The 13,098-nt window shown below is 37.0% G+C and overlaps 2 protein-coding genes and 1 long non-coding RNA gene across 12 annotated transcripts in view; 1 reads left to right on the top strand and 2 right to left on the bottom strand.

Moving 5' to 3' along the window:
- The window catches only part of LOC127738678 (phosphofurin acidic cluster sorting protein 1-like), a 73,125-nt gene that overhangs the window by 38,915 nt on the left and 21,112 nt on the right, over positions 1–13,098 (bottom strand). For all 7 annotated transcript variants that reach the window (XM_052250006.1, XM_052250007.1, XM_052250010.1 and 4 more), the window contains exon 5: positions 24–183. In XM_052250006.1, the coding sequence (XP_052105966.1) occupies positions 24–183 (160 nt within the window). The remainder of the gene's footprint in view (positions 1–23; positions 184–13,098) is intronic.
- Positions 2,054–12,981, top strand: LOC127738679 (collagen alpha-2(VIII) chain-like). Its single transcript, XM_052250014.1, has 3 exons — positions 2,054–2,172; positions 12,060–12,119; positions 12,555–12,981. Exons 1-3 carry the CDS (start codon positions 2,091–2,093, stop codon positions 12,962–12,964), a joined length of 552 nt encoding a protein of 183 aa, XP_052105974.1. The 5' UTR covers positions 2,054–2,090; the 3' UTR covers positions 12,965–12,981.
- LOC127738680 (uncharacterized) lies at positions 3,995–10,516 on the bottom strand. Of its 4 annotated transcripts, none has more exons than XR_008000136.1 (3): positions 10,019–10,516; positions 7,558–8,719; positions 3,995–5,943 (listed from the first exon to the last, which is right to left on the bottom strand). It is a non-coding gene; the product is annotated as an uncharacterized LOC127738680 (long non-coding RNA). The 4 variants fall into 4 exon arrangements; XR_008000135.1 differs by lacking the exon at positions 10,019–10,516 and having other exon boundaries at positions 3,995–5,279; positions 5,446–5,943; positions 7,558–9,508; XR_008000138.1 differs by lacking the exon at positions 10,019–10,516 and having other exon boundaries at positions 3,995–5,279; positions 5,778–5,943; positions 7,558–9,508.

Raw genomic sequence — 13,098 nt, 5'->3', positions numbered from 1 at the left:
CTCTTTACCAAATAATATCTTACCAACTTCCACATAAGATGATAATGTTTTCCCCTGTCCATTTTCCACATGGTCAACAGGTTGACTAGACAATGACACCATTCTCACTTGTGCAACATGTTTGGTGTGTTCTTTGGCTTCACTAAATAAATGTAATTCTTTGTCAACATTTTTCTGTAGAACCTGAAACGATTTACAAAAAAAGTTTTAAAAAACTTAATTCCCACAGCTGAAAATACTTCATATAAAAACAAGCATTCTGAGAGTATTGCATAGCAATACATAGTCCCCTACCGGTTAAGAATTCTTTGTACTGGAACAAAATGCTAACTTGATTTATAACTTGTCATGGTGTAAAATATATAACAAATATAAAGTCAATATCTTCAAGCATGACAAAAAAAGTGTGGAAAACAGATTATTTGAGTTAATTTTCTAAGTCCAAGGACAATAACTCTGCACAAAATCATCAGACTGGAACAAAATTTGAACTTGATCTGTAACTTGTCATAATAAAACTATATACAAATTATTAAATCAAAACCTTCAAGCATGACAAAAAAAGTGTGGAAAACTGATTATTTGAGTGAATTTTCTAAGTCCCAGGACCATAACTGCACAAAATCATCCGACCGGAACAAAATTCGAACTTGATCTGTAACTTGTCATGATAAAACTATATACCAAATATTAAATAATATCTTCCAGCCCGAAGAAAAAAAGTGTGGAAAACTGATTTGCCGGACTGACGGACAGACAGACAGACAGACAGACAGACAGACAGACGGAGTGCAAACCTAAAGTCTCCTTCGACTTCGTCAGTAAGGGACTAATAAGGAGATGTGCTATGATTGCCAATGAGACAACTATCCACCACAGTGCAAATGTTAAGCAACCGTACAGCCTTCAACAATGAAAAAAAAATAAAAAATCTGAATGCACAGTTAGATTCAGCATATCATAGAACCACCAGAATTCAGTCTTTGATAAAATCAAACAAAGTCTAATTATGGACCCTTTGGACCTCAATGTAGACAGACCTATTTAAAAATGTCCAAATATCCAATATAGTAATACATGGTAAAAACCTCAAACAATTCAAGACTTTAAATTAATCCTCATTGAAATTGGTTAAAAGATTTGTATTTATTTTCAATTGAAGATTTCTTGCTGTTTTGCAATACTTTGCTGTTGCACAATACTTAGTAAATCTGTTTCCAAATTAAATATAATAATTTACACACCCTGTTTGGTGTGTATTTTCTGCCATATCAGTATTTGTTTTTTCTTTATATAGATCAGAAATAATTTATGTTAGAACCAGCTTAGCCAGTATTAGAAAAGCCACAACCCAAAAAATCAACCCCAACCTACTGTGTGTGGTATGGAACCTTGTGGTACAATTTCATAGAGATCCATTGACTAATACTTTAAGTATTTGTCCGGAAACCAGAAAAACCTTCTAATCAACTTTTTGTCCAATTAATTTTCAAATTTTTATTAAGTAGACACACATTAGATGATGGTTATGGACATCAATTACAATTGATGGCAGTGGCAGGTGGGGGACAGGGTAGTGGACAAATATCATATAACAAAAGATATTATAAGAGTCAAATTTATCCAAAGTTTAATAGCAACTGGCTCAAAGAAAGATTTTTCAAAATTGTTTGTCCAATTTTCCATTGAGTCACCAACCGCTTTTCTAAAAGAAGACCATGCAGGTATCAATTACCCTAAAGTGACAAATTTATATATGAAGTTGGGCAATGGTGACAAAGTAATCTAAGTAGTTCATTAACATTGATCATTAGGCTGTCAACTCTTGAGGTTGTGACTTTAAATCCTGTTTGTGGTCAGGTCTGTTTGTCTCCAATCTTATGGCTTTCTCCACCAATAAAAACTGGCTGCCAAAAACTATTCAACATAAGGAAATTTAATCTGAATTATTAATATTCCTGTCATGTTATAGTGCATGATAAAAACTCATTATCGATATCCATTTCATTTAACAGCTTGTTTAAATCCTTACTACAATAGTATAAAAGTGTTACAGCACAGAATTTTTTAGTTTGTCCTAAGTCACTAAGATGAAGCTGACCCACTACATCTTTGTATTGACACTATCATTATTTGCAGGAATGGTAATGGGATCATGTGACACAAAATTAGGTAAATAAAATTATACTATTTTTAAGCTTATAAATGAGATAACAAAAAATAGAATTATTATAAGGAACTAATACATATTAAGTGGATAAATATTATTGCTTCAAATTTACTATTTTTTGGCTTTTTCAACTTGTAAGATAAAAATAATATGTTTTCCAATTTAAGCATAAGGAACTCATCCTTTCAGTGATTTCACTATCACAGGAAACACCAGAAAACATTTAGCATATATTGTGCAAGCAGTTACAACAACAACACTTTAGGGATTTTTTTGATAGATTACTTAGTTAAGTACAAAAATGTATATACTTTACATTTAATATTATACATGTTATAAATGAAAATGCTGTATTTACTATACTAAAATAGAATTCAATGTCTAGATGAATTGTATTGAAAACTCACCACACTATTCTCTCTCACTCTCTTTCTCTCTCTATTTTTCTCTCTCTCTCTCCGGTGTTCAGACTGCTTTACTCTTTATCTTATATTTGTATATTTGAAAAAAAAATTGCTTCCTAATAAAAAGATGTATTGATTAGATAATATCAATACATTTATATATTATATATTGTTATTATTTGTGTATATTATATTGTAAATTGGAAGTAATAAATAATAAAATGCTCCGCAGGGCGCAGCTTGATACGACCGCAGAGGTCGAACCCTGAACAGTTGGGGTAAGTATGGACACAACATTCAAGCTTGATACAGCTCTGAATTTGGATTGTGATTAAATATTTGACACAGCATAGGTTTCTGACACAGAATGAATGTGGTCTAAGACCTTAAAAATTTTAAATTGGACATTCACCTATCATGCCTATTATGGTCCAATATCCAAAATCTAAATACATGGTTAGATTCAGCATATCAAAGAACCCCAAGAATTCAATTTTTGATGAAATCAAACAAAGTTTAATTTTGGACCCTTTTGACCTCAATGTGGACAAAGTTGATAACGGGGCCCAAAAATCAAAAATCTAAATACATGGTTAGATTCAGCATATCAAAGAACCCCATATATTCAATTTTTTTTTTAAATCAAACAAAGTTTAATTTTGGACCCCGATTTGGACCAACTTGAAAACTGGGCCCATAATCAAAAATCTAAATACATGTTTAGATTCAGCATATCAAAGAACCCTAAGAATTCCATTTTAGTTAAAATCAAACTTAGTTTAATTTTGGACCCTTTGGACCTTAATGTAGACCAATTTGAAAACGGAACCAAAAATAAAGAATCTAAATACACGGTTAGATTCGGCATATCAAAGAACCCCAATTATTCAATTTTTGATGAAATCAAACAAAGTTTAATTTTGGACCCTTTGGACCTCAATTTTGACCAATTTAAAAACAGGGCCCAAAATCCAAAAACTTAATACACGGTTAGATTCAGCATATTAAAGAACCCCAAGAATTCAAGAATAAAACCCCATTGAAATTGGTCAAGAAATAAGCAATTTATACGAAGTATCTTCTTTTGCACAATACTGTGCAATTGAATATTTCTTGCTATTGCGCAATACTGCACAATTGACAATTTCTTGCTATTGCGCAATATTGTGCTATTGGATATTTCTTGCTATTGCGCAATACTGTGCAATTGAAGATTTCTTGCTATTGCGCAATACTGTGCAATTGAAGATTTCTTGCTATTGTGCAATACTGTGCAATTGAAAATTTCTTGCTATTGCACAATACTTATTATATAATAATTTACACATCCTGTTTGATGTGTATCTCCTACCATATCATTATTATTTGCTTTTAAATATTAATCAGAAATAACCAACTTAAAATGGAAAATTTTAAAAGAAAATAACTAGAGGCTCTCAAGAGCCTGTGTCGCTCACCTGACTCTACTTTGGTTTTAGAAATCATGTAAAGATAGATAACTAGAGGCTCTCAAGAGCCTGTGTCGCTCACCTGATTCTACTTTGGTTTTGGAAATCATGTAAAAATAGATTAAAATCATAACAGATACCCTAATAATGAGTGAGGCCAAATTTGGTTTAATATTGGTCCTGTAATTTAATAAAAAATCCTGGTGGCCATCTTGAACAGTAAATCGGCAACAAAGTAGCAACACTTAATCAGCACCTCATAAGAAACATTTATGCCATGTTTTGGTTTCATTCCATTCAGTGCACCTCTAGAAGAAGCATTTGTATGTATTTCCCATAGGGTCTTATGTTAAAGGAAGTCCCCCTATTGGCGGCCATCATGGATGAAGGATCAGCTTCAAAGTAACAAAACTTAGTCAGCACCTCATAAGGAACATTCATGCCATGTTTGGTTTCAATCCATTCAGTATGTGGTTCTCTAAAAGAAGACATTTGTATGTATCATCCATAGGGTCCTTTGTTAAACATTGTCCCCATCTGGCAGCCATCATGGATGAAGGATCAGCTTCAAAGTAACAACACTTGGTCAGCACCTCAAAAGGAACATGCATGCCATGTTTGGTTTCATTCCATTCAATGGTTCTCTAAAAGAAAACATTTGTACGTATTTCTCATAGGGTCCTATGTTAAACTAAGTCCCCCGCTGGCTGCCATCTTGGATGATGGATCAGCTTCAAAGTAACAACATTTGGTCAGCACCTCATAAGGAACATTCATGCCATGTTTGGTTTCATTGCATTCAGTGGTTCTCTAAAAGAAGACATTTGTATGTATTTCCTATAGGGTCCTATGTTAAACTAAGTCCCCCGCTGGCTGCCATCTTGGATGATGGATCAGCTTCAAAGTAACAACACTTGGTCAGCACCTCATAAGGAACATTCATGCCATGTTTGGTTTCATTGCATTCAGTGGTTCTCTAAAAGAAGACATTTGTATGTATTTCCCATAGGGTCCTATGTTAAACTAAGTCCCTCTCTGGCGGCCATCTTGGATGATGGATCGGCTTCAAAGTAACAACACTTAGTCAAGACCTCATAAGGAACATTCATGCCATGTTTGGTTTCATTGCATTCAGTGGTTCTCTAAAAGAAGACATTTGTATGTATTTCCCATAGGGTCCCATGTTAAACTAAGTCCCCCGCTGGCATCCATCTTGGATTATGGATCGGCTTCAAAGTAACAACACTCGGTCAGCACCTCATAAAGAACATTCATACCATGTTTGGTTTCATTCCATTCAGTGGTTCTCTAAAAGAAGACATCTGTATGTATTTCCCATAGGGTGGTATGTTAAACTAAGTCCCCCGCTGGCGGCCATCTTGGATTATGGATCGGCTTCAAAGTAAAAACACTCGGTCAGCACCTCATAAGAAACATTCATGCAATGTTTGGTTTCATTCCATTCAGTGGTTCTCTAAAAGAAGACATTTGTATGTATTTCCCATAGGGTCCTATGTTAAACTAAGTCCCCCGCTGGCGGCCATCTTGGATTATGGATCAGCTTCAAAGTAACAACACTCAGTCAGAACCTCATAAGGAACATTCATACCATGTTTGGTTTTATTCCATTCAGTGGTTCTCTAAAAGAAGACATTTGTATGTATTTCCCATAGGGTCCTATGTTAAACTAAGTCCCCCGCTGGCGGCCATCTTGGATTATGGATCAGCTTCAAAGTAACAACACTTGGTCAGCACCTCATAAGGAACATTCATGCCATGTTTGGTTTCATTGCATTCAGTGGTTCTCTAAAAGAAGACATTTGTATGTATTTCCCATAGGGTCCTATGTTAAACTAAGTCCCTCTCTGGCGGCCATCTTGGATGATGGAACAGCTACAAAGTAACAACACTTGGTCAGCACCTTGTAAGGAACATTCATGCTATGTTTTGTTACATTCCATTCAGTGGTTCTCTAAAAGAAGTCATTTGTATGCATTTCCCATAGGGTCCTATGTTAAACTAAGTCCCCTGCTGGCGGCCATCTTGGATGATGGATCGGCTACAAAGTAACAACACTTGGTCAGCACCTCCTAATGAACATTCATGCTATGTTTTGTTTCAATCCATTCAGTGGTTCTCTAAAAGAAGTCATTTGTATGCATTTCCCATAGGGTCCTATGTTAAACTAAGTCCCTCACTGGCGGCCATTTTGGATGATGGAACAGCTACAAAGTAACAACACTTGGTCAGCACCTTGTAAGGAACATTCATGCTATGTTTTGTTTCATTCCATTCAGTGGTTCTCTAAAAGAAGTCATTTGTATGCATTTCCTATAGGGTCCTATGTTAAACTAAGTCCTCCGCTGGCGGCCATCTTGGATGATGGATCAGCTACAAAGTAACAACACTTGGTCAGCACCTCCTAATGAACATTCATGCTATGTTTTGTTTCATTCCATTCAGTGGTTCTCTAAAAGAAGTCATTTGTATGCATTTCCCATAGGGTCCTATGTTAAACTAAGTCCCTCACTGGTAGCCATTTTGGATGATGGAACAGCTACAAAGTAACAACACTTGGTCAGCACCTTGTAAGGAACATTCATGCTATGTTTTGTTACATTCCATTCAGTGGTTCTCTAAAAGAAGTCATTTGTATGCATTTCCCATAGGGTCCTATGTTAAACTAAGTCCCCCGCTGGCGGCCATCTTGGATGATGGATCGGCTACAAAGTAACAACACTTGGTCAGCACCTCATAAGGAACATTCATGCCATGTTTGGTTTCATTCCATTCAGTGGTTCTCTAGAAGAAGTTCAAAATGTAAAAAGTTAACGCCGACGACGGACGACGGACGCCAAGTGATGAGAAAAGCTCACTTGGCCCTTCGGGCCAGGTGAGCTAAAAATCATAACCGATACCCAAATAATGATTGAGGCCAAATTTGGATTAATATTGGTCCCGTTATTTAATAAAATATCCTGGTGGCCATCTTGAACAGTAAATCGGCAACAAAGTAGCAACACTTGGTCAGCACTTCATAAGGAACATTCATGCCATGTTTGGTTTCATTCCATTCAGTGGTACTCTAAAAGAAGACATTTGTATGTATTTCGCCTAGGGTCCTATGTTAAACTAAGCCCCCCCCCCCTAGCGGCCATCTTGGATGATGGATCGACTGCAAAGTAACAACACTTGATCAGCACCTCATAAGGAACATTCATGCCATGTTTGGTTCCATTCCATTCAGTGGTTCTCTAAAAGAAGACAATTGTATGTATTTCCCGTAGTGTCCTATGTTAAACTAAGTCCCCCGCTGTCTGCCATCTTGGATGATGGACCGACTGCAAAGTAACAACACTTGGTCAGCACCTCATTAGGAACATTCATGCCATGTTTGGTTTCATTCCATTCAGTGGTTCTCTAAAAGAAGACATTTGTATGTATTTCCCATAGGGTCCTATATTAAACTAAGTCCCCCTCTGGCGGCCATCTTGGATGATGGACCGACTGCAAAGTTACAACACTTGGTTAGCACCTTGTAAGGAACATTCATGCTATGTTTTGTTTCATTCCATTCAGTGGTTCTCTAAAAGAAGTCATTTGTATGCATTTCCCATAGGGTCCTATGTTAAACTAAGTCCCCCGCTGGCGGCCATCTTGGATTATGGATCAGCTTCAAAGTAACAACACTTGGTCAGCACCTCATAAGGAACATTCATGCCATGTTTGGTTTCATTGCATTCAGTGGTTCTCTAAAAGAAGACATTTGTATGTATTTCCCATAGGGTCCTATGTTAAACTAAGTCCCTCTCTGGCGGCCATCTTGGATGATGGAACAGCTACAAAGTAACAACACTTGGTCAGCACCTTGTAAGGAACATTCATGCTATGTTTTGTTACATTCCATTCAGTGGTTCTCTAAAAGAAGTCATTTGTATGCATTTCCCATAGGGTCCTATGTTAAACTAAGTCCCCTGCTGGCGGCCATCTTGGATGATGGATCGGCTACAAAGTAACAACACTTGGTCAGCACCTCCTAATGAACATTCATGCTATGTTTTGTTTCATTCCATTCAGTGGTTCTCTAAAAGAAGTCATTTGTATGCATTTCCCATAGGGTCCTATGTTAAACTAAGTCCCTCACTGGTGGCCATTTTGGATGATGGAACAGCTACAAAGTAACAACACTTGGTCAGCACCTTGTAAGGAACATTCATGCTATGTTTTGTTTCATTCCATTCAGTGGTTCTCTAAAAGAAGTCATTTGTATGCATTTCCCATAGGGTCCTATGTTAAACTAAGTCCTCCGCTGGCGGCCATCTTGGATGATGGATCAGCTACAAAGTAACAACACTTGGTCAGCACCTCCTAATGAACATTCATGCTATGTTTTGTTTCATTCCATTCAGTGGTTCTCTAAAAGAAGTCATTTGTATGCATTTCCCATAGGGTCCTATGTTAAACTAAGTCCCTCACTGGTGGCCATTTTGGATGATGGAACAGCTACAAAGTAACAACACTTGGTCAGCACCTTGTAAGGAACATTCATGCTATGTTTTGTTACATTCCATTCAGTGGTTCTCTAAAAGAAGTCATTTGTATGCATTTCCCATAGGGTCCTATGTTAAACTAAGTCCCCCGCTGGCGGCCATCTTGGATGATGGATCGGCTACAAAGTAACAACACTTGGTCAGCACCTCATAAGGAACATTCATGCCATGTTTGGTTTCATTCCATTCAGTGGTTCTCTAGAAGAAGTTCAAAATGTAAAAAGTTAACGCCGACGACGGACGACGACGGACGACGGACGACGGACGCCAAGTGATGAGAAAAGCTCACTTGGCCCTTCGGGCCAGGTGAGCTAAAAATCATAACCGATACCCAAATAATGATTGAGGCCAAATTTGGATTAATATTGGTCCCGTTATTTAATAAAATATCCTGGTGGCCATCTTGAACAGTAAATCGGCAACAAAGTAGCAACACTTGGTCAGCACTTCATAAGGAACATTCATGCCATGTTTGGTTTCATTCCATTCAGTGGTACTCTAAAAGAAGACATTTGTATGTATTTCGCCTAGGGTCCTATGTTAAACTAAGCCCCCCCCCCCTAGCGGCCATCTTGGATGATGGATCGACTGCAAAGTAACAACACTTGATCAGCACCTCATAAGGAACATTCATGCCATGTTTGGTTCCATTCCATTCAGTGGTTCTCTAAAAGAAGACAATTGTATGTATTTCCCGTAGTGTCCTATGTTAAACTAAGTCCCCCGCTGTCTGCCATCTTGGATGATGGACCGACTGCAAAGTAACAACACTTGGTCAGCACCTCATTAGGAACATTCATGCCATGTTTGGTTTCATTCCATTCAGTGGTTCTCTAAAAGAAGACATTTGTATGTATTTCCCATAGGGTCCTATATTAAACTAAGTCCCCCTCTGGCGGCCATCTTGGATGATGGACCGACTGCAAAGTTACAACACTTGGTTAGCACCTTGTAAGGAACATTCATGCTATGTTTTGTTTCATTCCATTCAGTGGTTCTCTAAAAGAAGTCATTTGTATGCATTTCCCATAGGGTCCTATGTTAAACTAAGTCCCCCGCTGGCGGCCATCTTGGATGATGGATCGGCTACAAAGTAACAACACTTGGTCAGCACCTCCTAATGAACATTCATGCTATGTTTTGTTTCATTCCATTCAGTGGTTCTCTAAAAGAAGTCATTTGTATGCATTTCCCATAGGGTCCTATGTTCAACTAAGTCCCTCACTGGCGGCCATTTTGGATGATGGAACAGCTACAAAGTAACAACACTTGGTCAGCACCTTGTAAGGAACATTCATGCTATGTTTTGTTACATTCCATTCAGTGGTTCTCTAAAAGAAGTCATTTGTATGCATTTCCCATAGGGTCCTATGTTAAACTAAATCCTTCACTGGCGGCCATTTTGGATGATGGAACAGCTACAAAGTAACAACACTTGGTCAGCACCTCCTAATGAACATTCATGCTATGTTTTGTTTCATTCCATTCAGTGGTTCTCTAAAAGAAGTCATTTGTATGCATTTCCCATAGGGTCCTATGTTAAACTAAGTCCCTCACTGGCGGCCATTTTGGATGATGGAACAGCTACAAAGTAACAACACTTGGTCGGCACCTTGTAAGGAACATTCATGCCATGTTTTGTTACATTCCATTCAGTGGTTCTCTAAAAGAAGTCATTTGTATGCATTTCCCATAGGGTCCTATGTTAAACTAAGTCCCCCCCTGGCGGCCATCTTGGATGATGGATCGGCTACAAAGTAACAACACTTGGTCAGCACTTCATAAGGAACATTCATGCCATGTTTGGTTTCATTCCATTCAGTGGTTCTCTAGAAGAAGTTCAAAATGTAAAAAGTTAACGCCGACGACGGACGAAGCCGGACGACGGACGCCAAGTGATGAGAAAAGCTCACTTTGCCCTTCAGGCCAGGTGAGCTAAAAAGGAAAAAAAGAAAAAAAGGAAAAAAAAAAAAAATCCCCCCCCCCCAAATTTTTTGAACCCCCTTATGATTCATCACCACCAAACTCAATCCCAGCCTTCCCTTTGTGGTATGGTACCTTGCAGTACAATTTCAGAGAGATCCATACACTTGAACACAAGTTATTGTTTGGAAACTAGAAAAATGTGTTTTTTATGCCCCTTTTTGGCCCCCAATTCCTAAACGTTTCGGGCAATTACCCCCAAACTCAATTCCAGCTTTCCCTTTGTGATATGGAACCTTGAAGTACAATTTCAGAAATATCCAAACACTTACACACAAGTTATTGTCATGAAACTAGAAAAATGCTTGTTTTTTGCCCCTTTTTTGGCACCTAATTCCTAAAATTTTGAGGCAATTACCCCCAAAATCAATCCCAGCATTCCCTGTGTGATATGGAACCTTGTGGTACAATTTCAGAGAGATCCATACACTTGAACACAAGTTATTGTCTGGAAACTAGAAAAATGCTTATTTTTGGCCCCTTTTTGGCCCCTTATTCCTAAACGTTTCGGGCAATTACCCCCAAACTCAATTCCAGCTTTCCCTTTGTGATATGGAACCTTGTAGTACAATTTCAGAAAGATCCATACACTTTCACACAAGTTATTGTCATGAAACTAGAAAAATGCTTGTTTTTTGCCCCTTTTTTGGCCCCTAATTCCTAATATTTTGAGGCAATTACCCCCAAAATTAATCCCAGCATTCCCTTTGTGATATGGAACCTTGTGGTACAATGTCAGAGAGATCCATACACTAACACACAAGTTATGTCTGGAAGTTACAAAAATGCTTATTTTTGGCCCCTAATTCCTTAACTGTTGGTACCATAACCCCCAAAATCAATCCCAACCTTTCTTTTGTGGTATTGAACCTTATGGTAAAATTTCATAGAGATCCATTCACTTAAACTAAAGTTAGAGTGCGAAAACCAATGTGTCTTCGGATGCAGGACACCAACGTCATACCAATATACGACCGCAAAAAATTTTTGCGGTCGTATAATAAAAATTAAAATAAAAAACACTTTAGGGATTGCTGCAGTAATTTAATTAGATTGACATGTTTTGGTGACTAGGGCACCATCATCAGGATAAAAACAATACAGAAAATAGAAAGTAAAAGTATACATGTACATTTACTTTCACTTCCTATTTATACTCACCATGGTTACAATTGTGACATAATTTATGCATACCCGATCTTGTACTTCAGGTGCAATTTTCTGTTTTGTTTTTATCCTGATGATGGTGCCCTAGGCACCGAAACATGTCGATCTAATTAAATTACTGCAGCAATCCCTAAAGTGTTGTTGTTATAACCGCTTTCACATTTTGTGTTTTTATCGTAACAACCCTGCATACGAGAGGTATCCACTTTAGGGATTCTATCGTATTGAAGATTTACCAGACGTTGGTTCACTGTCGTTTGTAATTTAGCATATATGTTGAATTATGAACTAAACATTTTTATATTTAAACGTTTTTTGACACATTATTTATTTTCAGAGTGTTCACTTCTTGGTGATCTCCTAGAAATGGCAATCAAACATAAAAGTCCAGGTAAGTTTCAAAACTTATTTCTTGTGTAAATGTATAAAGACTTGTTTGTAACATTGACAATATGCCTCTTTTGAGTTTTATCTTTGATGTCATTAAAGTATACAGGTTCATGAAATTTTAACATTGTCCACCTCAAATTCATAATTGTAAATGTTTACAATAAAACTTTCATTTTTAAGGTATACTCCAATGAGACAACAACCCAATAAGACAATACAACTGTTTAAAAATACCACTGAAAACTAAATGATGAAAGTTTCTGAAATCAATTTTTTTTTTTTAAACTAAGTCTTATACAGTTGACACATAGAAATGGAATGAATAAATTGACAAAAACATTTACTCTATATAAAGGTTTACACTTTAAGCAATTTTAGTAATTTTCAAGATGCCAAAAATAATTGTCATTTTCTTTATTTCTTATATCCATTTTACATTAAATCTGTCAGTGTCAAAGTAGAACCAAAATCCCAGCATTTTCATCAATACTGACTAAACCACAAACCCCTGGAGACAATGGTGTTATCAAGTTTGACAAAACTGTCACCAATATACATAATGGCTACAATCCAACCACTGGTATTTTTACTGCACCTGTTGCTGGAGTTTATCAGTTTTCTTATACAGTCATGACTGTGGCTGGAAAATATCTGCATGTCTACCTTTCTTATAATAATACCAAACAACAAAGTGTTTGGCTGAAAGGTTCTAGTCATGAGACAGGAACAGCCAATATATTAAATCTGAAGAAAGGAGACCACATTGAAGTAAAGTCCCATGGCAGTCATACAATTCACAGTGATAGTAATAACTTGTATAGCTCATTTTCTGGCTATCTCATAGCACAATAAAAGAAATTAAACTATTAGCATGATCAGTTTATTGTTAAATTAAAAATGAAGATTTAATGACTGACAGTTGAAAGTCTGTGCCTTTTAAACTATTAACATCAATTAATGATGCATTTTGTTTACAGCTGTGTCTC

This window comes from Mytilus californianus, unplaced genomic scaffold, assembly GCF_021869535.1.
Source record: "Mytilus californianus isolate M0D057914Y unplaced genomic scaffold, xbMytCali1.0.p SCAF_4, whole genome shotgun sequence".
Classification (NCBI taxonomy): domain Eukaryota; kingdom Metazoa; phylum Mollusca; class Bivalvia; order Mytilida; family Mytilidae; genus Mytilus; species Mytilus californianus.
The sequence above is the reverse complement of the archived record's forward strand: the minus strand, read 5'-3'. Positions and strand labels throughout refer to the sequence as shown.